Source organism: Hermetia illucens, chromosome 2 (assembly GCF_905115235.1).
Source record: "Hermetia illucens chromosome 2, iHerIll2.2.curated.20191125, whole genome shotgun sequence".
NCBI classification, from domain to species: domain Eukaryota; kingdom Metazoa; phylum Arthropoda; class Insecta; order Diptera; family Stratiomyidae; genus Hermetia; species Hermetia illucens.
The window spans coordinates 66,071,539-66,099,291 of NC_051850.1; the positions used below are offsets into that span (position 1 = coordinate 66,071,539).

The 27,753-nt window shown below is 42.9% G+C and overlaps 1 protein-coding gene across 1 annotated transcript; it reads left to right on the top strand.

The window, feature by feature from the left end:
- Positions 1-682: 682 nt before the first annotated feature.
- On the top strand, positions 683-27,753 carry LOC119650172 (putative mediator of RNA polymerase II transcription subunit 12). Its single transcript, XM_038052725.1, has 3 exons — positions 683-949; positions 17,999-18,240; positions 26,276-27,753. The coding sequence occupies exons 1-3, from the start codon at positions 916-918 to the stop codon at positions 27,593-27,595; spliced, it is 1,596 nt and encodes a 531-aa protein (XP_037908653.1). The 5' UTR covers positions 683-915; the 3' UTR covers positions 27,596-27,753.

Here is a 27,753-nt window from a genome sequence, read left to right on the forward strand (position 1 = left end):
TTGAATATTGTGGTCTTATAATGGTCAAACATGACAACAAATATAAATCATGAAATTAACGCAAAGAAATTTAGTAATGTTGCGAGCCCAAATTTTATAGGAATAATTCATTATCTCAAGCAGAAGTTGAGAACAGCAAAGTTATTCACGCCCATTACACCATGTTAATTAGAAGCTAGCGAATTCCCATTCGGCACCAACCTTACAATAGCCCATAATCTAGAAAAGAATCACCTAAAATGATACGCTGGGACACTTGAGTGTTTGCCAAATCCATTTTGTTTATTCTACTGCATTGTTAAAAATTTCTCAATTGTTTTCTGCAGAACGTTTACCTCACCGTAAAAATAAAAGCAGCCCGCAACCGCAGGAGTTTTAAACTTAACATCGTTAATAACAATCGGTGCAAACACTCAATTTCTAAGCCACTTAAACTCTGCGGCAACTCACCGCCTCATCTTTCAAATCAACCTGCCCAGCGTAACCACAACCTCAACCTCCAGCATATCAGTCAGCAGCCGCGAAGGTAAATCTGGTTGGGGCTTTGTTGGTGGCGTCAAGTGGGAATCCGAATCACATCTAATCCGTAAGATGCACACAGTCCGCCACGATCCCGGGAAACCTTTCTCTTTCCGCAAAACCGCATCTGTGGCGAATTTTTATAAATGCCAGCGCGGATTCGATTTTAGCGGATTTGAGCTCGAAGCCTCTAGTATGGCGGTTTAACGGTTAACAGTGCAACGGTCATGAACACGCGAAATCGAAAGTGATAATCTCTGCCAAGTCGTTTAATCCTGATTCGGACGAGAGACCGAACAATCTAGTGAAGCCGCGTATCCGCTGAGTGACCTCAGAGCTAATTGCATTAAGTGCTGGACAATTTTCACCGCTAGCAGGAAGTCCTAAGAGTTAGCCATGCCTTCCGTTCTGTGGGTGCAACTCTTCATCGGTGAGTGACAAAGTGGATTTTAAGGTTTATGGATATTTTGGTGAGATTCGAACAACAATAGGAGCAACGTCACGGTTCCCATGGTGGCCCAATGCTAGCCGAGCAACAATGCATCCGAAAGTTTCGAAGGCCCATTAGACTCGTTAGGTCAGTGGGATGCCAATCAGTGAAGTGAACACCATTGACAATTGCGTAAAAGATTTGATAATGTACCAAAATACCGTGCATTACATAAATGAGATAGTTGCCTCATTACAACTTTAATGTGGCTGCGATTGTTATTGACCAATATGGAAGGAAGAATTATCTTCAATTAACTGCTGTTAACGAGCCGAAGATATTTCAGCTCGAATTCTGTTGCAAACAACTGCGGTGGTACGCGAACAGAAAAGTAGTGCAATTACTTAACTTGGACTCAATGCAGAGTACATATCTCGGATTGTGCATTTAACGCCAAAGATTCTTTGAATGAACTTTGGACGACACATTCGGAATTCGAGAAATTGTATGCCATTCTCATGTTACTGTCTGTCCAGTCTTAAGTGTGCACTAGTTCAGTACTGAGGCATTGCAGAGGGAGCAAATCTTCCGAACTAGAAAATGCGACGACAATTTCAGTATGACTTTCTGCAAAACTTGAATTGTTAAAGTGTCTGCATGGCAAAGGTGCGTGAGGAAAATATATATAGCAGCCAATCCAGCACAAAACATTTTAGCACCTGCAGCTAAAGGAGGAGAATGTCTTACAAATAAAGAAGACCTAATCCATTATTCATTAAAAGTATTTGTCAATAGGCCAAGTGGATGCTCGAAAAGAAGTTTTATCTAATAGTGCACTGGGCAAAATTCAACCAAAAATAAATGTACACATTTTGAATGCGGGTAAAATTCTTTTCTATCTATGAAGGGAAACTAGAAATGTTCACTGGAATGATTCAGGATGATGATGGTAGTTCATTATAGCAAACTGGTCTATCATGCAACTTTAAGGACTTCACTCACATTTGTTAAAAGTCTTAAAATTATCGTTAGAAGCTCTCAATCTCTTTTCCCGCCCAAACAAATCGAGAGGCAACCAAGTAAAGATGTACCGAAGGGAACATCCAAAAGTCCACATCACATCGGTGATGCCTTCTATTGCAACATGTATGCCGCCATTTAAAAATGTATTGCTGTATCTCCGATTGTCTCACATACTTTCGACAGTGCGCGGTGTTTGTAAACTACAAAGAGATAGGTGGCAAGCTCCAGACAGTACAAACTACAGATCGGAACTCGCTAAACGAAACTGTTGCCGGGCAGGACTCTTCAGCCTATACCACAAATTGCAAGAATGATACCTTTTTCCATCTCCATGCATAGTCCGGCCGTTAGATCCAGAATTTTCGGCGTTTTATGTAGGTCTCGCAAAACTAATTCCGTCGCTAAAATCACATTTGGGACTACTTAAACCTGTAATATCCAGGTCTGCGGATCGACGAAAAGCATGTAACTCCAGATTTTTTAGCTCCACTGCGATTGGTCACAATGGTGATTTCTCACAGTAGTTTGACTCAATCATTTTCCAAAATTTCTCTGTGGAATCATCATCATCAAACGAGCAACATCCGGTGTCCGATCTGGGCCTTAATAAGAAACTCCAGATATCCCAGTTTTGCACCGAGGTCCACCAATTCGATATCCCTCCAAGCTGTCTGGCGTTCTGGCCTACGCCATCACTCCATCTGAAGAAGAGTCTACAACGGCTTGTCTCTGTGAAATACCCTTAAATATAATAAGGATGGTAGTTTGACACTAACTCATAATGAAACTCAATTGGTTTTGAAGGGAAATTTTGCAAGCGGAGCCATGACAATGAGTGCTGCTGTTCAATATCCTGCAAACAGATGTTATGTGATGATTTCCTCTACACAATTGCATAACTTATAACTGAAGTTCGTAATTGAGAAATCACGAAGAATGTATTGTTTACAGTTATTTGTTCAGAGAGAATCATCTCGAATAAGAATAAGGAATGTTTCTATCTCGTAAAACAGTAACCATTAGTGAACCATTTGTCAATACCTGGCAATAACAAACTTTTGGATGTGTTCTCCGTAAATGAATTTCTCTCTCTATTTGTCGATCCTTGTTGTATTGAAGTTACATTCGACAGGGCATCCTTTTCTACTTTTCAAATTCAAAGGAGACAGTTTGTCATTTGCCATGACTGTGTACTAATGTATTTAACTAGAGGACTGCTTTTATAGACAAATTCACGAAGAGATGGCACTTAATTATAGTGCAATTTTTCTTCCCCAATGACGTGGGCTAGTAATACCCAACTTTTGAGCAGCCCTATTTGCATGCTATTTCTCTTTCCTGTCTATTGACAGACTCTAACATATTGTTACTCCGCCATATCAAACTGCGAATTTATAGTAGGACGGGAATAGCAAAGGTGATTGCCATTATTTTATTATATTTGTCTCGAATAGCTCAATATTCAGGAAAAGACGCAGATAACGCACTATTTTCCCTAACGACTTAGATTAATTGACAAAACAGATGTTTCATTCGAGACTGGAGGGAGTTCTAAGGCCGCATTCGGTTGATGACGGGCCGGACCAATTAGGAAGAAACTTTCTTCTACTTTTGTGGTCCATATACCACTTTTTTAGCTAAATACCCAAATCTTCAAAAGGATGACTGGCGGTTACGTCTAGAGCAGAGCCACTCACCAGACGCTGCCTTTGTCTAGTTTGGTACTGCATGTAAGGCGGTTTTTACTTGGATATAATTCGAAGTCATGACGTGTTTACGATTATATAGAAAGGAACGTTTACCACCTGCAGCCACTGCCACTGTCCTGGACGAAACCGTCAGACATCCTCTGGAAAACACGTGTCATTGCTTGCAAGATGTCAATGTATTTGTATATGTCCTCTGAATCCACACCTTCAATGTAGATGTCACCAGTTGCATCTCAATATCATTACTAAACTGGATGGTAATGTCCGGCAAGCAGCGAATTTGGTTCTCGTCTGGTATTCAATTTGGTGTCATCAATAAACACTAAATGGCTCAATGAAAATTTCATCAACGCGCCTTGTTTGATTCAACGCAAAATAAGACCACTGGGGATTAGAAAACCACCTTGATAGATTCTAGCCTTGATTGGTATCTCTTCTAATGTATATGAAGATATCGACAGTTTTGTGCTCCCATTCCTCGGCACGAATTGACTTTGTGCAATTATAACACTTGTAGTAGGCACAAATATGATATTTTATCAAATGCGGATTTATAATCCATGTAGGCTATAGATGTACCTCGTTTTTAATAGACAGGTTCCTTTACAAATACTGGAGCCTGCACCTTCTTTGCTCCTCAGCTCTCTATTTGTAAGCATTAAGACATTTTGAGATACTCGCGCGAAGAATTAAAGTTGGAAAGACAAGTAATTGGTAGGCATTTTGAAGAGCAAGAGGCAGCCTGTGTTCTTTGCAGATGAGATAACTTATCTTTGAAAAATGATCGACGCAAGCTGATCTGATTAATATAATTTGCTAATACTCTGTGAGTCATTTTAAAGAGCCTTAACTATAAATTATGTAATTCTTCAACTCCTGACGCCTTCGAGTTACCCGCCTTTACAAAGGCTATTTCAATGCCAGTTTCAGTGATGTCAAAAGTAGTCATTTTAGGTACGAAATAGCTAACTGGCGCATGCATGTTTGTAGTCTTCTTGATGTGGAGCAATGTTACTTCTAAATAGCAGGGACGGGATTGGCTCGGTTCACTTTTCCAGAAGTCAACTGCTTGAAAATTGATCTCCCAGCCCGAATTGGTGAAACTTTTATGAAATTCCCTTAAATTTGAAGAACAAAGTGTTATCTGTCCTCCGTTGAAAATTCTTTTGATACCTGTAGGAGCAATAAAAACATGCCAAAATTTCTCCGTTGAATACCTCGAGAATTTCAGTGACGGGCATATCTTTTCACAGATGGTAGTTTTCAATGTTGTTTCCTTTGGTGATGAATTTGCAAGACGTACTTGTGTGACACTGCACACTTTTCGACGATTCTAAACTTTTATCATGGTAATAGGCACGGATGTTCAATTGATTCATCCAAAATATACAACGTCTAGGCCTCCTTGGTGGTTGACGCCATCGTTAAGTTCTTCGTTTGTAATAGTACCAGGCGAGCGAACTCCTATAATACGACGAAAAGGCAGGTGCTCACAAGAACTTGGAGGCTTTGAGTGACAGTGGGGTCACTTTCCATGTACTACTCCTATATAGCAATCATCTTGGTGTTGAGATAATGGTATATCCAGATTTTAGACAAGGCACTGAGTATAAATCCACCGTTGTTAATGCATCGAGCAACATCCAGTTCGGTGCACCATCGGTAAAAACCACAGTCCCTAGATATGCAAATTATTCGATGCCTCCGATGCTCTGCCCATTAATGCAGATAGGGAGGGTAGGATGACCAGTAAGACTGAAAATCTTGGTTTTGTCGATCTTTATCTTCAGTCCAATTCTACCTGCTCTTTTTCCACATCTAAAGACATTTCACTAAGGTCCATGAACCGATGAGCGAGCAAACGTATGCCATCTGCGTAGTTGATGCGGTTGAGGAAAGATGTCATAATCTATTAAGTTCGTCCACGTTCTCCGAACAAGGAAGCTTGAAAACCTCACCGATAGCAAGAAGAAATAAAGTCGGTGACTCCCCTTTGGAGTTCAAATTCCTCTGAGATTTTGCTTCAGTGCAGTTGATGACATTTTGCGACATCATATGTCGCTCTGATAAAAGCTATTAATTTCTCCAGAATGCCTCTCCTACGTAGAACACGCCAGATACACTCCCTGTTCACGCTGTCGATGAAGAAGAAAATCCAGGAAACCAGTCAACTCTCTGCCGATCAAGCTTTCAATGTATCCTTTGATGCGTTCCAGGATTAATTCAGTCATTCTTTGCGACGGTAGGGAGCTCGCTGATACTCCTCCAATAGTCACATTCACAAGAGATGCCCTTGTTTGCAGTTTTTGAGTTTTTCTCAGAGCATTTCATTACTCACAGCTACCATTCAATTGTTCATCAATCGGTTATGAATTCAATTTCATCACCTGAATGATCATCACCTACTCTAAACTAGAATCTACTCGTCAGAAACAAGTTTGAGACCGATCCCTGATAACCTCATATAAAATAGTAGTCATTCTTTCTTTCTCCAAAAGTACCTCAAATTTTGTCGGTGCGAAACACGCGCCAACAAGTTTTTTTGTATAAACTTTCCCATTTTGAATTCAAATGAAATATTAATTCGTTAAAGGAAAATGTAAATTAAATATTTACATAATTGTATAATTTTTCAATGCCTTTGCGGTAGCACATAGTGGCAGTATTGAATCGAATCATCGAAGTTAGGCTGCTTTGCTATTCGATTGCCGACACCACTGCTAAGTAATCTGAACTTTTGTAAATTTCGATACATATGGTTGCCTCTTCTACAACTCCCCTCACATATGCTTGATTAGATTCAAATCAGATAAACGACTATTTCTAAATGCGCATCCCATTTGACTCCAACAAATACGATTGCATTTTTCAATTTGACTTCTAGCATACGGAAACATTGCTTAAGTAACAAATACTCTGAGGCAATTATGGCAATTCACAGTAGCCAGTGGACCAATTTCCTCGCTGGTTTTGAAATGAACTCCTTCGGCAGTGATATGTAAGTCCAAACGTGACTTGGCCTCATTTAAATCCGGATAATGGGGGCTTAAATCCTCAGACATGATGAAATTTGCAAACTTATCGTTGCACTTTTCTTGTCAGTTTTGCTTAAGCGGAGACTTATTGAAGCATCCGATCCATGTCACTGAACTAATGCCAGCCCCAGGGAAGTATCGTCGCAATGAGAATGGTGAGCTGGTATCTTAATCGATTTTGTCCCCTTGCTCAACAAAAAAGGGATCTCTTAAGGTTAACACCACTGGGAACGACACGGCAGATTTGTTAACAGGCATTCGAAACGACACGAAACTGACTAACCTCCACTGGGAACGAAATGACACAACACGACAGAATATTGCTTGGTATATTTATAAGATATAGGTATTGAAACACTATTATTAAGTTATGCCTGGCAAATGACTCTGTCTGCTCAGACATCAGCCAGACAAATATATGTATCTGCGATATCTGTCTGTCTGATATCTTAAACAGCCAAACGCATTTGTCTAACCAGAGCACAGATGTTTTTCCGATACAGAAGTTTGCCTGAAACCGGCATTTATCCGAGACAAATATCCGAGATATTTGTATGATAAGCCAAGCCTCTCCGTCTGTGATACATTTGTAAGGGCTCTCTCTCTACATTTGTAGAGGCAGCCAAGACCAAAGACATCTGCATACCGAATCTTTAGTCAGTACTGCCTGTATGGTTTACCTTGGATCATCGTTAAGCTACCTCTTAAACCAACGGTTGATCTTAAACGGTAGTTGACACTCAGTGGCATCCAATTCTTAATATTGTTTTCACTAAACTGCTAACTGCTACATGAGCAACGTTGGTTTGTCTAAATACCTCAAAGGCAGTTTTGTTTATCAGCTTGGCATTAATGTTTCTTGCGTTCTTGAGCCATCCGAACACTCACCATATATCATTCCTGCTTTCGAAATTACGACAAATCCCAAATAGCGCTAAGTAGCGGTCGGAATACCGTAAGGTGGACGCTGCGAGTATAAAGATGTTGCATTAATCTTCTGTGACGAACTTTCTATGTACGTTTTTCCATTCGTATCTACCTAGAAATTCAAAGTATTCCCGCTCCAATGACACTTTGGGCAGAACAGGGGAGGAGGAATGCGGGCGTCTCGGGAAGTCATAGGCGGAACTGAAGGGCGTTTCAGGTAACCGGAAGCGATGGCGCGTAGATGTGGTTGACGCGCTGCACTCCACTAAAGGGTGAAGGACAACCATATATATAAACAAACATATATTGTCTGTTACCGAATACTGATACATATAAATATATGTATATACGTAACATACGCATCCAACTTGATGTGAATATTGAATATTTCCGATTTACTCCGCACTAAAAACTTTACATACTTCTCCTTGTTTAGCCTTTGTCCAGTTCAGAAGCTGAACCAGCTTGTCTTAAGCGGTTGCGCCATTTTGTTCTGTTCGGCCCGATTTGAATGCAGCCGCGAGGCTTTCAGACCACCATCCAGCTGGCCTTTTGGTTTTTTCCTATCGTCTTCGATATTCAGACCAATCTTGGCAAGTCAATCCTCTTTGGCACGTATTTTGTGACCATACCATCGAAGAGGTCTCTCTCACAATTTTTCCACGATCGGTGCAGCCCCACATCGGTCGCGTCGATCTTTTTTCCGAACATAATTATCGGGTGTTATGCCACTTTCATCATCATTAACGCGTGACGTCGTTCACTGTCTTTTATAGTTGGGCAACACTCAGAACCATGGAGGGCGACTGGGCGAACAATACTGCGATAAATGTTTGCTTTAAGCCGTTCACTAACAAGTCAATCACAAAGAACCCTATTTATGGAATGTCGCTTCATCCAAGTTGCGCATATGCGTGAAGCAATTTGATACCGCAGTTTACCATTGGCGCTCAGTTCTGGGTAGCTCACTACTACTAACAATGAAATTGCCTGATTCATTAGCATCGGTTGTCGAAAACTCAGTTTTATTCAAAGTCAATTTGAGACCGTGTTGCATGATGTAATTATTTTTGTACATTTTGCCCGAGATCAGCTTTGCTATTAGACTCTAGAAAAGTTCCATCTTTGTAAAGCAGTGTGTAGAGCGTCCAGATATGTCCCGTATGACAGTGTCCAAAGAGGAAGAACTCCGGCAGACACACGAAGTGGTTTTGATATGCCCGACACACTTCGAATTTTACTTTTCAGGTCGTGGTAGAACAATTGAATCCAGGGCACGAGTTCTTCTGGTACTAGATGTTGCGCAGAGCGTACCAGATGAGTTCGTGTGCACATGATCAAACGCCTTCTATAGGTCGAGAAACGCAATGTAATGAAGACGATGCTTTTCACGGTGTTTCTTCGTGAATGAACGCGCAGCGTGTATTGCGTCAGTAGTTTCGCAGCTTTTGACAAATTTGGCTTAATTCACGGTTATTTGAACGATACGAATACAGAACTGTGATACTTTCTTGCCAGTCAGATGATGTTCTACCTTCCTGAATAATCTGATTTCCAGAGCTGAGATGCGATGTCATCAGGTCCTGTTACTTTCCCCAATTTCATTCGTTTTATTGCTTCCTCGACTTCAGTGACACTAGCAGGTGGAAGTGGAGGATGATTTTCACGGACCTTCATTTGAACATCGTCATTTCAAAGCGATATATCTCGGTTAATGAACCGCTTGCCTCGCTTAACGATCCCGAGGGTTAGATACGCCAATTTATGGATCATGTCTTTAACCTATGTAATTAGACGACTCGGCAACTTCATAATGGTTGGTAATTGTATAATTGAGATCATTTCTTTTTTTTCTCTCGAAATCTCCACCATTTAATGTGCCGAGGGCCAATGCATTCCTCACGCGGTTTTATCGGTGGGTGAATTCACAAGAAGGCAATCAATGTCCGATGTTGAAGTGCGATTGTCTCATATAGAACGGCTTCAATGACTAGTGATGGTAATAAATTGTTGGCATCTTATGAGGATATAGCCGATTTGCGTTTTACTGTTCCCATAAAAAACAAGTAGGAAGATGAGACAACCATGTGTTGAACCATGTATTCACTAATACAATGTGATGAGTGTCCGCAAAATCGACCATACGCTCGTCACCCTCATTGTCTGCTGCAAACCCATTTCGCCAAAGCACCTTCTACCGTCTGCATTTTCACCCATATGACCATTAAATTTGCCCGCAGTGACAATATAGTCGTCAGCAGGCACGTCACAGGTTTTTGTATCGGGAAGTTGCCAGAAGACATCTTTTTCAGTATCGGTTAGACCCATTTGGGGTATGTATGCAGTGAAGAAATGAATCATGCGATCATTGGGATTCTTTAATGGCTTCACGGAAACCATTATAAATGGCAATGCCCACACCATATTGAGTGTGTGGGCTGCCCAAATAGAGAAATTCGTGCCACTTATACCACGTCCGCATTCTCTTCACTTGTACTATTTATCTGAGGTGAACACTACCCGACGGAGATACATATATCCATCTGAATTGCACACTGCCCAAAAATTCCAGCAATAAATACTGATGTACAAAGAACTAAAAAAAGTTAAAAAAGGAAAACTAAGATGTGCCTATGAGACCCGCCGTTCATATGGGCCCACTTTATATAATGTCCTCAGGGATCGTCAACGATCCTTCATGGGTCGTTTACGATACGGGGAGTGGCGTCCCCGAGGTGCCCGAGCAAGTAGTTCTGACCCCCTAGCTGGCATAATACTTGCGTCCTAGGTAGTAGCCTCGAGAAAGTTTCTCGGTGAAGAGCGAACTGCTAATGACCGATACACGCTGGGACACACTGGGAGTCCCCGGAGCCGTCGACAACTCCCTGTCGACGTCGATGGGGTGATGTGAGCCTAGCTCTGCCAAGGTGGTAGTTGTGGCGTGTATCAGGAGCCAGCCCCTTCGGGACCCTGGTCGGGTAGTGTGCATTGAACCGGTGTTAGTAGACCGCGTTGCCCCGAGCGAGCGCTGATCCGTCCGTGAATTCCGGGATCAGCTAAGCGTAGGTCAGGCCTCAGGGAACTGGGGTAGGGGCTGTGTCCCCGAGGGTATACCCGTTCCTGACTATTGCGGCCCGCTCCCTTGCACACGATGCGCTGGTAAACAACTCAAATGGAGAAAAAAAAACGAACAGAACGAGGAGATAGTGGAAATGGAGAGTGAGCTGACTGCGTTTATTCGCAGCACGAAAATGCGCCGTTCGCCCCAGCGCCCAGCGAAGGACGCAACAAGGGCTGAAATACCCGACGAGACATCGGGACGCGCAGACGGAGAGAAAGGCTCGGAAAGTGATGCAGCACCTGCAACACAGATAGGAGGAACCCAGACCATACAGCACAGTGCTGTAATTGGGGAAAGAGGCACAGTGGAAACTGCCGAAACTAATAAAATGGTTTCGAATATAAGCCGAGTGGGAGGACTGTCGATTACTCTGGCACAAGCGGAAGAGGAAAGACTTATTAAAAAATGCACAGCAATTGTGAAGCACATGCGATCTTCGACGTTCCTTCAGAAAAACGTCGGTAAGGGAGTGAAAAACGGGCTAATGGAACTGGAAGAGCTCCTGGACAGGATTTCATATTATAGGCGAACATGGAAAGTAAGACAAAATCCGCAGGAAGCAGAAACAACCGCGCTTCCCGAGGAGAACACCACGAGTACCAAACGGATCGCTGACAGCCCATTGCAGAGTGAACTTGGTAAAAAACGAAAGGAGGAAGGGACATCTGAAGGAGACTTCACTCAGGTACTCTCCAGGGCTGGAAAGAAGAAGGCGAAGAGGATCAAAAGACAACAACACGTCGCGCCATCAGAAAAACCTCTGCCTAAAACTAAAGCGGACACGAAGGATGGAGTGTCAAAAGAAAAGGTGGGGAGACGAAGGAGGACTAGACCGCCAGCTTTGCTTATTAAGCCGACGGAAGGCAAGACTTTTGCGGAAGTCCTCAGCGAAATCCGTTACAAAATCAAACCCGAAGACAACGGAGCGGAGGTGTCTTCCATACGTAAAACGAAGGGTGGTGGAGTCTTAGTCGAACTAGGCCCGAAGACTATAAATAAAGTCACGTTCTGTGAAGCAGTCAAGGGGCTTCTAGGAGAAAAAGCTTTGGTTTCTAGCCTGGAACCCACGTGTGCTTTAGAAATACGAGACCTTGACTGTCTCACGGAAAAGAACGAGGTAGAAGAGGCCATCAAACGCGAATGCCCGGAGGTAACCAATGTCCGGATTGGTATCACCTCCGCAAACTCACGAGGCCAAAAACTCGCTGTGGTGGAAGTTGCCGAGCACTACGCGAGGAAGCTTCTAAACAGCGGGAAAATAAGAATTGGTTGGGTAGTGTGTAGGATACGAATTCGGGCCGCCCCAACCAAATGTTACAGATGTTTGGATTATGGGCACACATCTGCAAACTGTCGGGGACCTGACAGAAGGGCAACATGCCGTAAATGCGGTCAGGCAGGCCATAAAGCGAACAGCTGCAATGAAAAGGAAAGCTGCGTTCTATGCAAGGACCGTGGCGCGACTGATGAGAGCATTGCGCACACTGCGGGATCGGGGCGGTGTCCAGTTTTCAGAGCAGAACTGGAAAGAGCTAGGATACGGTCAACATGATTCGCATCCTACAAATCAATATGCACCGGAGTGCAACCGCTCACGAGTTGCTAGCGCAGTTCGCTGCGGAGACCAAAGCTGATTTAGTACTCATCAGTGAGCAGTACCGAAACAAGGGCCCAGTTTCATGGCACCCAGACATATCAGGTACCGCTGCCATCTGGGTTCGGGACGGCACCCTCCTGGGGGTTCTTGCCCAAGGCCGAGGGGACGGCTTTGTTTGGATTCGGTGTTCAGGGATAACGTTTTTTAGTGTCTATCTTACGCCGAATGAGACGATGCCGGACTTTCGTCGGAGGCTTGAGGCATTGGAGGACGCTATCTTAAGCACGGATGGGCGGATCCTGGTCGGAGGTGACTTCAATGCTAGGGCACTTGAATGGGGCATGCCTCACACAGATTCCAGAGGGAAACGAATTTTGGAAATGGCGGCGAGAACAGGACTGGTAGTTCTAAACACCGGATCCACCCCAACGTTCCGGCGCCCGGGCTGCGAAGGAAGCATTCCAGACGTAACCTTCGCATCGGAATCACTGGTGTCGCTGGTGGACGGGTGGCGAGTTCTGGAAGAGTTTTCGGCCAGTGACCACCAATACATTGCTTTTGAAGTGGTGGACACAAACTCTCGGTGTGCGCCACCCCAGCGATCTTTCTGTGTATGGAACGTCGCGAAGGTGAACACCGGGAAGTTTGTCGAAACTCTGGGAACGGGTGGGGCCACGCTGAAGGGTACTCCTGGGGGCGGTGGCGCCGCTGCTGACACTGTCGTAAATTCAGTTATGAACCTGATAACGACGGTCTGCGGAGCCTCCATGCCCAGGAAGACATCGAGGCGCGGCAAACCTTCCATGTATTGGTGGACAGTGGAAATCGCAGAGCTCCGGAAGGAATGTCACAGGCTCCGCCGCTTAACACAACGTCTAGGCGACCGGGAAGAGGCATGTACCATAATGATGGAGTACAAATCAGCCAAAAGGAGACTCCGCAGCGCAATAAACAAGAGCAAAGCTCGCTGCTGGCAAGATCTGATCGACGAGGTGAACGGGGATCCGTGGGGACTCGGTTACAAACTTGTAACCCGAAAAATCGGGGCTCTGCGGAAACCCTGTTCACTTAAGGCCGAGCAGATGGACCGCATTGTGAGGGCACTCTTCCCTGCACACCCCGTATGGGATGGTGACGTCGGCGCGGAGAGCGCAGAGGACTGTCCACTTTTCTCTGTAAAAGAGTTGGAACAGGCAGTCCTCTCTATGAAAAACAAGAAGGCGCCAGGACCCGATGGTATTCCAGCAGAGGTGTACAAACTGGTATTCCAACACCGGCCAGGCCTACTGCTCGGTGCATTCAACGCTTGCCTGAAAGAGGGCATTTTCCCTGCTCGTTGGAAAGTTGCGAGGCTTGCGCTGATCCCTAAAGGCAAAGGCGATCCCGAACTGCCGTCTTCATACCGCCCGCTATGTATGCTTGATACTGCTGGGAAAGTGCTCGAAAAGCTCATCAGAAGTAGACTCGCTGAAGCGATACGCGCTGCCGGAGATTTATCTCCCCGGCAGTTTGGTTTTAGGGCAGGGAGATCGACAATTGATGCTGTCATGCAGGTCGTGGACGCCGTTCAACGAGCAGAGGCACATAGCCGCCGAACTCGACGGGTGGTGCTCCTCGTAACGCTTGACGTCAGAAACGCCTTCAATTCCGTAAGATGGAAAGACATTCTAGGCACACTAGACAATACCTTCAACGTGCCGAACTATCTCTTACGGATTTTGAGGGACTATCTGAGGAATCGCTCCCTGCTCTATGAAACACTAGAGGGTCAAAGGTGGATGGAGGTCACGTCGGGGGTAGCACAGGGATCCATCCTAGGGCCGGACCTCTGGAACGCTACCTATGACAGTCTGCTTAAACTCGACATGCCAGAAGAATCGCGCCTGGTCGGCTACGCAGATGATGTCGCAGCGCTTGTTGCTGGACGCACTGTCGAACAGGCGCAAAGCAGACTCGGCATATTGATGCGACGGGTAAGCGGATGGATGACTACTCATGGTTTCAACCTTGCACTGGAAAAAACCGAAGTAGTCATCCTGACTAAGAAGAGAATTCCGACCCTGTGTCCCATATCGTTCGGCGAGTCGATAATCGAGTCAAAATCAGCGGTAAAGTACCTCGGGTTGACTCTTGACTCAAAGATGAGCTTTTCTGAGCAAATCCAAGCAGCAGCGAACAAGGCTGCGGTTGGAGTTTCGGCGTTAAGTAGGCTAATGGCAAACATTGGGGGTCCTACGTCTAGTAGGCGACGTCTCCTGATGAGCTCAACGCAGTCTGCCCTGCTCTACGGCGCAGAGGTATGGGCTGGCGCTCTTAACAAGGAGGTATATCGTAGACGCCTCGCGCAAGTACAGAGACGGGGAGCTTTACGAGTGGCGTCTGCGTACCGCACAGTCTCTGAACCGGCCGTGATGGTGATCGCGGGAGTTATCCCCGTTGCCCTTCTTGCTAGGGAGCGTCAGGCCATATACAAGCGCAAGGGAGATGAGCCAAGGGAGGTGGTTGCTCGCGAAGAACGGCAACACACTCTAGACGAGTGGCAGCTCTCTTGGCAAAATGAAACTAGAGGCAGATGGACTGCGCGGCTCATCGGCAACCTAGGTGCGTGGCTGAATCGGAAGCATGGTGAGACTGACTATTTCCTTACCCAATTTTTAAGTGGGCATGGAAGTTTTCAGTCTTACCTGCACAAGATTGGAAAGGCGCATTCTCCGGACTGTGTGTTTTGCAATGGAGTTGTGGACGATGCCCACCACACTTTTTTTTCTTGTGGAAGGTGGGATGGGGTTCGTCAGCAGCTCTATTTAAACACAGGGGATCTCTCTCCAGACAACATTGTGGAAGAGATGCTGAGGACTGCTGACAGCTGGAACCGTGTTGCCCATTACGTTCGGGCCCTTCTCGTTGCTAAGAAGATAGAACTCGACCGGTGGAGGAGCCGGATGGCAGGGAGTTCCTTGAACTGACAGTTCCCTTCCTCCTCTCCCCTCCCGTTGGTGAAAGGAATTCCCTGATTTGGAGGCTCCGCAAGGCGGGAGAGATCGGGGGCTGGCCCGAAGTAATGTGACAAACGGTTCCAGGCTAGCTCTCTGACGATGGGGAGGTGTTTAGTTGGTAGTCCGACGATGTACCGAATCGGGAGTCCAACACTGTGTGCGTAAATGCATTCACCTACCCTACCCAAAAAAAAAAAAAAAAAAAAAAAAAAAAAATATAATGATGGCGTCACAAATGTCTTTATGCAACAAACTCAAATGGTTGAATGCAATAAATTCAAATGAAATATAAAATTTTGACCTTCCATAACTTTGTTAGCAATAGTCGAAGTTCCTCCAAAGTTGGGTGCAATATTATCACTTATTCTAATGCAAAATTTTTGAGTCTTCGGGTAAATTTCTAAAACACGGTAATATGCCATTATTAACATAACTTGAGCAGATATTTTAATGGGATTAAGCCTAGATTTGATATAGATGCACCATTGTGTTTTTCCAAATTTTTTTCAGTTGGATGATACTGTTATTAACATTTTAATTTTAACAAATTTAATTAAAATACTTTATTGGAATTATAATTTAATTGATTTATGACAACTAATACAGACTAGACATCTTTTTTTGTCAGTCATTCTCTTTTTTTTTAAATATGACATTTTCCGTCACCTACATGGCACTCTGCTCTTCACTTCTGTCGCCAGGTCTAAACGAAATAAATTTCGAATGCCGCGAATCCTGCCGCGCCACAATACTGGAAACGAGATCTGCTATAATTTTTGAGGCACATATTTTGAGCCCTCACTCCCCTGTATCAGAAAAAGATCAGTTTCGGAGAGTACTAATCGAGCCCTTTCAGTTGATACCCCAATGACAGTGTTTTTGAAAAAAAAATTACACCCGCGTTCCGCATGTATGTTGCTCTCCATAAACGCAACGTAAAAGGATATCACTCGCTGCATGTGAAGGGTTGCGCAGACTACATGTTGTCTGAAATAATAAAAAACTTGTTGTTTCTTTTTCGTTGGTGTGGATATTCATTCTTGCTTCCCTTCATCAGTCCTGACAAGTTGTTAGTACTGATGAAGGGAACAAGTGGTTCCCGAAATATCGGCATTTGCAAGAATAAATATTCACAACAACGAAAAAGAAACAACAAGTTTTTTATTATTTCAGATAATTAATGGTCGAAAACACCGCATAATTACACTCAGATGTTGTCACCAAATTTTTAAAGACAATAGCTTCAGTTACTTGCGAATAAATGGCTATGATAAGGAGCATGATGCTTCCCCTTTGATGGCAGTCGCACTATTACTAACAGAGTTATAATAGGTCAAAATTGTTGCTTCAGTAGCATTTCAGTAGCACCCAAAAGTGGATATTCTGACTAAATTAATGCATATACATGACGTGCTAGTGGAGGGAGATGCTTTTTTAAAATAAATACACAAAACCTTTCATACTTGAAGCGCTTCCGGTTTCCCAACTTGCTTGTTATTTGAAAACGCGATTAAGGAGGCAACTAACATCCCCATACTATTGCCAATATAATGTTCCCATGAGGCCCCATGTAAACATCTAAGCCCCAGCCAGGCTATCCTAAACGACGCCATTAATGGGGAAGCCTAGTCAGGATTTTATTTTGGGAACTACGTTACTGAATAGGCTTTCACGTTAATATTCTAACCTGGTCACCGTGAACATTGTCGGCTTGCTGAATTTTCTATCATAGCGTCATCTGAAGAAAACTATTTCCACCCCATCTAGGGTATTTTGGCAAACGTCGTGAAAGAGGCAGCTCTAGTAAGGGCCCTGCAAATGCTAAAATAATTTTTTGCCTCTAAAAAGAGCTACCTACCTAAAAAGAGTAGCAGAACTAGTTAGGATTATGAAAGCCAATTAGACTTTTATAGCTTTCATAGAATAGCCGCGTATGCACTCTGATCCTGGTCCTTCGCTTCTCAACCTAGTGTGAATGTGGCTAAAAAAAGTAAATTAATCCGCAGCTTGCAATTCCCTACCTTTCCTTCCGTTTGTACGAGAATTTATATCAAGTTCGATTCCAATTTAGAATATAATAGCGCATCTTACGAAATGGATAGCATTATTTTTCTAGCCGTATAATTAGAACCAATTATGTATGCCTGTAATTACAATGCAAAAAATAAGATTTCTCAAAATAATTGCAGTTTGGAAGTAAATGAACTCGTTTTTATAAAAAAGCAGTTTTAATGAAAATGAAAATATTTGCAGAAACAATAAGTGAATACAGTAACCATACACACAACTTACAATATACCTGGGCGCAAACAAATCTACATGTCGTGTCTTTTATACATTTTAGCATTTAATTGTGTTTAGTTTTCAACTTTACATTGTTCGCTCACATGGCATTGTACTTACAAATGAACATTTGCATATGCTTTCCAAAAACTATTCATTTTTCACTAACACTTTGCTGTGCAGACCTCGGAGCCATACTGAGGTGCACAAGCAAATGCAAGGGATTTCTGGGAATTCATCAAAGATGAACCTCACACTTAGCTCCTAATATAACCAAATTTTGAAATGTGTAATTTTTTTGAAAGTTACAGCATTTTAATCCAGTTATATAAACTAAGCTCCTTTTTTCCACTTCCAGGCATTTTCGTCATCACTTCCGCTGAGAATGTGGCTCGGGAGGCGAAGGAAAAGCGACAAATCCATCAAACTGGGGTCGCATCGCAACACAATCAAGATGTCCATCGGCAATTGGATGCAATCTATGGATCAGCCAGTCCTTACTTAGTAAGAGCTGCCGCACCTAAAGTACAGCGCTCCCAACCCCAAGTTCACTACCAGCCCCAGCAACAATTGCAGGAGATTCAATTGGATCAGGCGCAGGTATGCCACCAAATATTTTATCTTGAACATACCGAAAACCTCATTTACTTAAGTAGAGTTTCTAACGAAATGTCAAAGTCATCAAATTATATCAGCAGCACGTATCTGCACCAAATAAAGAGCTGACATGCAACATGAGCACAATTTGCAGACCATGTTGGGCCTGTTCTGAGGCTCCTCTTGCGGAGTCTACCGCCGCCGGCAAGTAGGTCTTGCAACTGCATATCGTGACTTTGCTCTCACGATCCCACAAGACCGATATTACGTAAGATGCAAAGACGGTGGACTTTTTTGTATCTGCTTCCAACCAATTCTTCATCTTTGTGTGCTTCTTTGCCACAGTGACCCTTTCTAGTTGCTTCACAATGTCGAGACTAGCGACAGTAGAATTAATTCGTTACTCAACAGCGCATTTAAGTTATCAATTCCTGCATATATGCATATTTGCATTGTCACACCACGAGAACGTGAGTTGTAATTTTAGGATGTTTTCGTTGCAATAATACAATAATTAGTCGGAACAATGGTAGAGCTTGCCCAACAACGTACTTTTGCAGCACCGTGGTATGTGATCAGGAAGAAATACAGTAGCTGTTATGGATGCTGCTGCAGTGACCACAGCATCTCTTAATGTGTCTATTGCGTTGATCAACTTCCTGCAAATTTAACTGGCATGGAAGGTTCAGCAGAAACATATGTAATTTAACCACTTTCCTTGAGAAACAGAAATGCGAATGTAATTTGCACACATGAACACAGGCGTCTTCATAAATTGAGATAATTATCTCCAGTCATAATTCATTGTATAATCGAGCATCGTGCTATCATATATATGTATAAATCTTTTACCACGGACGAATTAGTGGTAACGAAGCAGGCACTTGTGTTAAGTAATATGCCCATGATTTACGAATATTGATAACATTAAGAAGCGAAAATGTGTTGAATATAAATTAAAAACCGAATAACCAAAATTATTACTTCATTATTAGAAAATAAATAACTAAACCTATATTTATCAAAATGGCAGCAATTGCTTGTTTTTATCCCGGCAATTGAACAGCATTTGTTAAACCATCTGGGGTTTTATTTCCTTCTAGTCACCGGATACCCAAAGTGGTTCCACCATTTCCATTCCATTCTTATATTCCTGAACGATTTTTGAGGTGATAAAAGGACTGTTCATCACGGCAGCTTGACTATCTCTGCAGATGGCGATGTACCTGCCCTTTAATTGCTCATCAGTCACCTAAGTCGCTATTTTTAGGATCGCATACGATTCAGCCTGACAGACGATTGTATATTGTCCCAAAAGAAGATGAGCTCCCTCTCCAGGACCCTGTTCTGTTTTTCATCACTGGTATAGTAGATGCATTTTTACAATTCGCCCCAAGTTTTCTCTACATTTCAGGATACCTTTATATCGTCTACCTAACTGATGTTCGAGTATCAGAAGAAATTTGCAGTTAGGCAGACTTACTGTGACAAATCTTCTGGTTCATCTTTGATCCACCTTGCATCTGTCATTTTCATATATATTCTGTATCCATGCCAAGTGATTTGCTCAATGGATGGCAGCTCTTGCTTTTTCACTGGCAACCACCTCTGTCACAGTGCTCTAGTTCTTTTGCAACATTTTGCGCGTTAAAAGGTTTACAAAAACCGCCAATTTTTTCCCTCCCACTTCTACTCCTCCGTCTTCCGGACTATGCACTTCCAAGAGAACCTACATTGATTTAACTCTTGAATTCGTGAACGCTTCATCCGGTTGGCTGAATTATCCCTTTTAAAGACTCTACATAGCCTTGAAGTATCTCTTTCCCCTTCCAATTCCTCACTGCATGTTCTAAAAGAGTCTCGTTTCGGACTTTTTACTAGCCTCGTTGGGAGTTTCTGAAGGTTAACCTGCCTTCATCCTTTAGAGGCAAGTCAGCAGGTTGATTCCCTGAGTTCTCGTTTGCTAAGTATGTACGATTTACAGTTTCCAATTGAGCTTTTATCGCCAAACGAATCCTTAATCCTCCATGAAGCACTTCACTGCAAAGGAGCTTATCGAACTTTGTCTGTTTTCCTAGGATTCCGTCTTTGTATTACAGTCTATTCGCCCCCATTGATCACACTAAATTCTAAATAAGAATGCTCTGTCAATGAAAGTTCGTTTAGCACCCGCCAATCTCTAATCAACTTTAACAATTTTGAAGTAAAAATTGTTACAACAATTGCTTCACCTCTCCTTGACCCGACAAACGTTGGAGTACTGCCTACGTTCGCATTCATGAGACCAATTGAAGCTAAGTAATAGCTTCTCTCCTCTGAGATTGCATTTGGTATTTGCTCATGATTGAATGATCCCATCATAACCTTTTAAGAGTTCAAGACTGTTTCTTACCATCCGCCTTGTATGGGCCTGGACACAGAATTGTCTAAGCGTGGTTGTTCTAACAAATGGTATCAAGACAAGGGCTCTTAGTTTTATATTTTTTTCATGGTAGAAGGTCCTAACTCTTTTACTGATCCAATACCACTGATTTTATTAAACCGAGTCCATCGCTCTTGCACCAGAAAGATATATATAAAGATATATTTTACTGCCAGTAGAAAAGAAAAGGTTTTGGTATGCTACAAGTTAATTTGATTAGCATTTATTTCTGTAGACACTCTTATGTGTACAGCAGAACCGCTGCTAACTGAGGAGTTCAATGCTGATCTCACCAAAGTTACTAGTTTGCCCCCATGTTTTGCCAAAGTTCCGCCTGCTACCGTCCGGTTTCTGTTGAAATTGACACTTGCTTATAACTAAGGAGCTTCGCCGTCTTTCTCAGTGCTCTATGCTTTTGTCAGCTGAAGGCTTCCACAGGTTCATGGTGTTCAGCATGCATAGATCTGTGTCGACAAACCGGTAATTAGACAATTGCCGACTAAAATTTCCTCCTGCCGTGCCTTCTTTTCCATTTCGTAGGAGGATACAACTGATATGTCGGCCATTTTGGGGTTCCAATTTTTCCTATTAGAAAGTTACTGTGTTCTCCTTCCTGACTGGTTACTTGCTTTGGACACTTTAGACATTTATCTCTCATTAAACGACATTTCACTTGTGATTTAATGTCCTCTACACCGCACCGGAACCCGAAAAACAAGGGAAATTTCCTGGGAATCTGACAATATATAAACCGAATCCACGGCAAAATAATGGATTCCTGACTGCGGGCGTGCAGAAAAACACCAGAAAATAGAACAATGTGGCGAAAAGGTGTAGGTTTGATTTTTTGCGATGCCAATGATTATATTATGGACCACTTTCATAGAAAAATAGCTTCATTTGCACATGGTAAATGTCCTATATCATCACAACAAAGCACCAGTATGAATTGTTTCTGTAACCCCCCATTCGCTAGATTTCGCCCTTTCGTACCTCTTTCTATTCCCTATCCTAAAAAGAAAGCTATAACAACCGCCGAGATAAATGCCTTCTGATTATTTTCTGGAAGGAGGAAAGATTATACAAAGTATTTTGATCTAGTCTGTATTCTACTTTAAATACGTGAAAATATGAACCTGACATGAATTAAGAAGTCCCTGCAGCTGTCGACAGCCATTATGCGTGTGACCCACTTCACCCTAGTTCACCTATCTCGGAATGAAAACCCACCTTTTCACAAGAATCACGAAGCCACAGATAACCAAATTTATTTGCATCCAAACATGCCTTTTTAAGCGTATCATCAATTTTGCCACCTTCCTCCCTCTTAATGTTGTCTACGTGCCAATCAGATAAACTGGGCTTATGTCGTAGATGCACGCCATCTCATAGTCCACAATTTCAATATGCTTCATTCCAATCGTGACGTGTGCCACATAGGTAGGGACGGTCCTCAAGAAACAAGGCGCTGTTAGGGCAGCCTTTCTATACATTGCCGTTGCTTCTCCGATGTTATGTGGTATGTGCATGTATCTGACAGTTGGTTCTGATGTGATTTTGGGACTCTCCGCCGCACGCGTAGGTGTTATTACACAGCTATTTTCTTATAACAGTAAATGTATCAAAAAACTACAAATTATAATACACGCGATGTTTTGCAATCCTAATCACTGGTACGTTGCCGATGTAACCCAAAGGGAACGTAAATGACGTTATTATACTTGACATTTCACAAACCTGCAAAACACCCACGAAGAAAAGATTCGATACCGGAACCAATTATATCATTTGCCCAGTCACTGATACGGAGTAGGTTGTCCATGTTTCTCACTGAGTAGCAGCAGGGGTAATGGGTGGTAAAAGCTGGCGGTGACGTTTCGAAGTGGACCACAGTGTTACAATAGTGGGTACTTGACTAATATGTGAGATTCAAGCGCAGCTACCGTTTTAGCCAGATACTAATGGGAGGAACTCGGCATTGTTGAAACCCCCCCTCCCTTTAAGGGCTATTCACCGAGCCACATGACCAGCTGAAAACCCCAGCATTTTTTTCTGATAGGTAAATCGATAATGCAGCGGGGTTCAATATACTGAAAAACAATATTTTTGATCTCTGCGAGTTCACCATGAATTAAAAACGTGTGCAACGAAACATAAGGAATACAAATTAATGGACCTAATACTCTAGCTCCCACGCCACGAAGAAGGGTGAACCCAAAAAGCAGGCCCTAGAAACCTGGGCCAAAATCATGGTAAGGAAAAAAGGGAAAGAAGAGAATTCTATAGGACCAGTCCGGAATTTATTTATTTATTTATTGGACAGCGAAAGAACAAACATTAGACGAATTGACAGAAGAGACTTCCTTCTGCTCAGCAAGCAAATGGAAAGACCAGTAAAAAAATACCAGACCTTTATTTTAGAGGACACTGAAAGCTACAAGAAAACAGGATGGAATACCAGAAGTTGGTACTTCGGGTATAAGGGTTTTGCGTTAATCCTACGTGAGAAACTTTCTACCCACGTTTTTCCCAAAATATTCTCTTTCTTTTCAAAATACAACAATAAACAATACAATAAACAAAGAAACATTGTCCATTACAGAATATTGTAGATTCGTTTAGATTCACCACTGTGATCTTTTTCAGATTTTTCAGTTGGATAGGTTCTGAGAACAAAACCTATTATACTTTTTGAGGGTCATATTTTGAGCCATCAACGCGACCATATTCTGTGAAAAAAATCTTTCGTCTTTAGCATGTATGGGGAGCCCCCCGGCCCCTTAAACTCAACATAAAATGGGGTCACTTGTTATATGTAAAGGGATTCACAGACCACACGTCCTCAGCAAATTTCGAAACAATCGGTTCAGCCGTTTCCGAAGTCAGGTGCGACAGACAGACAGACATATAGACAAACAGGTGGACAGACAGACATCGAATGGATTCTAAAAGGTTATGTTTCATACGAAACCTTAAAAAAGATTATGCAGCGATTGCGGAGCAGCACTATTTCTTTTGCCTTTATCCCTCTCGATTTTGCCTTTTCTTCCGTTTGTCAGCTTAGTTCAGAGAGATTCCAGAAATGTTAAGTTTTTATCTAGCGTATCAAGTCATCCCTGTTCCAATCGGCTTTTAGGTCATTTTCCATCAACTTGAATATACAGGCTAATCTTGCCTAAAAAGCTTTCATTAGCGCGAATTACATAACCATACCGGTGAAGACGCCTCTCTCGCAACTTCTGCTCGATTGGTGAAACGTCGCATCAACCAAGGATGTCCTCATTTCGGCCATAATTATAGCAAGCTAGGCCAGGTATAACATCTTCATCTATGTTCAGCGCAACTTCATCCAGTTCGCTCTAAAACGTACAGTAATCAAGGCGTAGTTTACCATGGACTTAGAATACCGATGCAGGGCACCTTAGTTACGCAACCAGGTCATTTTCACTGAGAGTAATGGTGTCGATATCGTTGAACTCGTCGCCTACTCTATAATTGCATGAACTACTTCCTCCCGATGCATTGGTCGATCAAATCAAACATATTGACTACATAGGTAAATTTCATATATTTATGTATGTGATTCTTAGGCATATCCGTTTAGCCAGCTTTTCTTGCTCATCCTCAGCCTTTGTCCCGTTCAGAAGTGGGGTCAGCTCGTCTTGATCGGTTAAGCCATTTTGCTCAGTCGAAGGTTTGAGACCTGAGCTATATGCAATCGCGAGGCTTTCAAATCACCATCCGGAATATCAAGCCACCAACGTTTCGACCAGCCACTTCGTGGTTTCCCATCAAAGATGCCTCTCTCGCAATTTTTCCTCAATCGGGGCAGCCCCGTGTTGATCACAGATATCCTCATTTTGGATGCGATCGTGACGTGTTGTCCAACACACCATCTTTCATAGTTGCGCAAACTCAAAACCATAGACGCGACAAAGCAAACAACACTGCAATAAATTTTAGATTTGAAAGAGAACGGCTTTTGTGGGATGGCAGTTCATCGCCACGCAATTCACTATTGGCTGATAGCATTGGTCATCATAATCATCAACGACGCAACAACTGGTATCTCGTTTAAGCATGCGTTAGTAAGGAGCTCCAGCCATCCTGATTTTGCGCCGAGGTCCACCAATTGCATAATGCCTCTTTCATTAGTTTTATTCAGATTGAATCTAAGAGCGTGTTGCTCTACGTCAACTTTGCTATGGGACGCTAGGAAAGCATCATCTACATAAAGCAGTGTATAGGGCGCTATATATTGAATGTCCTGTGTAACCATGTCCATAGCAAGAACAACGGGGAGTGGTGAAAGAACGTACCCTTAATGAGCGCCGACAAAGACACGATGTACTTTCATGTGTTTTTCGGCTCGTGGTGAAGCAATTTAACCCACCGCACTAGTTTTCTGGTAATAGGTATTACCGCAGAACATATCGGATGAGTTCTTGTGGCACACGATCAAACGCCATCTCCAGATCCAGAATGGTAATGTAGAGAGGCTGATGCTTCTCACGTTGTTTTTCCATGAGTAACTGCCCAGTGTGCATTGCTTCAGTAATTCCGCAGTTCTTGACAAACCCGGCTTGATTTACGGTTATTTCAACGATTTCACGACTACAGTAATGAGGAATGCGTTTAAAAATCTTCATGGTACACATGGGAGAGCAACCGGATCGGACGATGATTTCAACATTCTGCTAACTACCTTTCTTTTTCCATATTGGAACGATAGTGCCAATCAGTTACCAATCAGATGGTGTTACAACTTCCTCAATAACCCATTTGGGGAGTCACTGAGCCACAATGTTGGATCCCAGCTCTTCGTTCCGGAGTTCAGATGTGATGTTGTGGGTGGAGTTTCTCCAAACGTCGGCAATATTTATGAAAGTGGAGGATGAACAAATTCTTACGTCGAAATCTGCTCGAAATATTTCGTCCATCGGTAGGCAAAGTACCGCCCTTATCATTAACGGAACACCATGGTTCAATGTTCCGTGTGCGTTGGTGTCGGCTTTTGACAAGTCGATACAGATACCTTTCGTCGTCCTGTCCAATGTCTAGTAACAGCGATCGCTTTCTTTACTTCCCATTCTTTTAAATTTTCCAATTGGTCAGCATTTGATCGTGAAGAAATTTATGGTAGAGGCGTTTCTTTTCACGGACATTCATTTGAACGTTGTCATTCCAAAGTCAAGGGTTACATAGGCTCTTTTGCAGAACACGCTTTTGACTTGGTTCCACGACATTCGTAATTGGAATCATTTCTTCAACTTCATTACAAAACCCAGGCAATGCTATACCATAAGCATATCTGTCTATCCATCTTCCATATCAATGATATACATCAGAGATTAGAAGCGATAAATTAATGAAACAAAGTTTGATTTCAATATAAAGTCTGGTGAATCCAAACCCCTCAACAGTAATGACAGTAATGACTCTATCTTAATACATCTTTATTATATCCACTGAGCAGGAGGTAATACTTACAACAATAAGTCTACCTTAAATTTAAAATAGTAGCCTGTTAAGCTTACTTTTAAACCCAACAGCTACCACTTACTATTTACTATTAGTAAATATTTTGCTAAAATATACTTATCTATTTCGTTTTAGCTACAAGCAGCCCAATTCCCTTACTATGCGGACGTTACTCAATCAAGTGCTCAACCTCATGTACAAACACTCCAACAGTCGCAAGCAACACAATACTATCCACAAGCAGCACCAGGTCGGGAGCAGCAACCACAATTCCATACCATTAGAGAAGAACAACTTTTCAAACTTCTGCAAGACGAATTGGCAGCACGAAATGCGCAACCTGAACCTGCCGCTGCCCAGACTCAACAAAAGCCAAAAGGAGCGCCTACAACTCCTGGTCTTGGAAATTACCGAGAAGCACCTCAAACTGAAAACGGTCAACGGGTCCAATACATCCAGTACCCTCAAAATTATATTCAACCAAACCCACTTGACTACCATCGATCACTCCCCAATCATCCATTGGCCCAATCTTCACTCGAGAAAGAGATTGAGAAATTGGTAGCATCTAATAAACCAGACCGCGCACAAGGCAGGGAACAAGAAGTTTACAGGAGTCAAAAACTACCACCTAAACTATTTTCAACAACACCAGCTCCTGTTCAAGAGGACAAGCCCTACCCAGACGTCCCCGACCTTTTGCAATTCAATAACTTCAAACCTCAAAGTCCATTGTTCTACCAACAAAACTTAGCCGACCCAACTCCCCAGTACCCCATTGAAACACCTGAACAATATCAGAAACTTGCACAAATAAATCAAAATGCAGGTCAATACTTGATAGGTGCCAACGGTCGACCTAAATTCAAGCCCAATCATTCTCCCTTCCAACATCAGCAGTACTACCAACAAGAAGCCAAGGACAATATACAAAGCCAAACAATAAACGCACAAGGAAAAGGAAACGCTCTTCAAGTGATTCCATCTCCAAACTTGCAGTACGAAACGCCCGAAGCGAGTCCATCTCCGGATGCTGCTGCCTATTTCAAAGCACAAAATTTCGAAAAGCAACGACCTCAGATTTCGGGCCAGTCACACTCAGCAATCTACGTGGCTCAAGGGACAGGTGTCACTCCCATTCCACACCAACAACAACTCCAGCAACAGCCAGTGCAACAGAAACAAGTTCCTAAATTGCCGGAGCAGGGCAAGGTAATCACAGAAGCTGAATTCCAAGCTTTGGTCGATGCTGGATATCCTGTAGAAGCCGTGCCCGTACCTGTACCAGTCCCAGTTCCAGAACCATACGGTAAAGGTGCCCCGCCAGTCCACCTACTTAGACCTCAACCGCAAAAAGGTTTTCGGCGTCAGGTGAAACCTGGTCCAGCAAGGCCGGGTGTAACGTTCCTTCGTCCCTTACGATTAGTTAACCCAGACGCCCATGGAAGACAATGATCTGAATTTTCATCAATCTTAGATTATTCACGAATTACTCTTCCCTAGTTACATATGCCGTTGAAGTTAACCCACACATTCTACATTAGTTTAATTTAGTTACAATCTACTCTGTATGTGTTGTATTTATTGTAAATAAAGTTTTTAATTAGTTTAAA

Excerpts from the sequence above, each read along its gene's own strand:
- LOC119650172 (XM_038052725.1), top strand. The coding sequence starts at position 916 with ATGCCTTCCGTTCTGTGGGTGCAACTCTTCATCG. Across the intron at positions 950-17,998 it reads GTGGGTGCAACTCTTCATCG|GCATTTTCGTCATCACTTCC; the intron begins GTGAGTGACAAA and ends TTCCACTTCCAG. Across the intron at positions 18,241-26,275 it reads TTCAATTGGATCAGGCGCAG|CTACAAGCAGCCCAATTCCC; the intron begins GTATGCCACCAA and ends ATTTCGTTTTAG.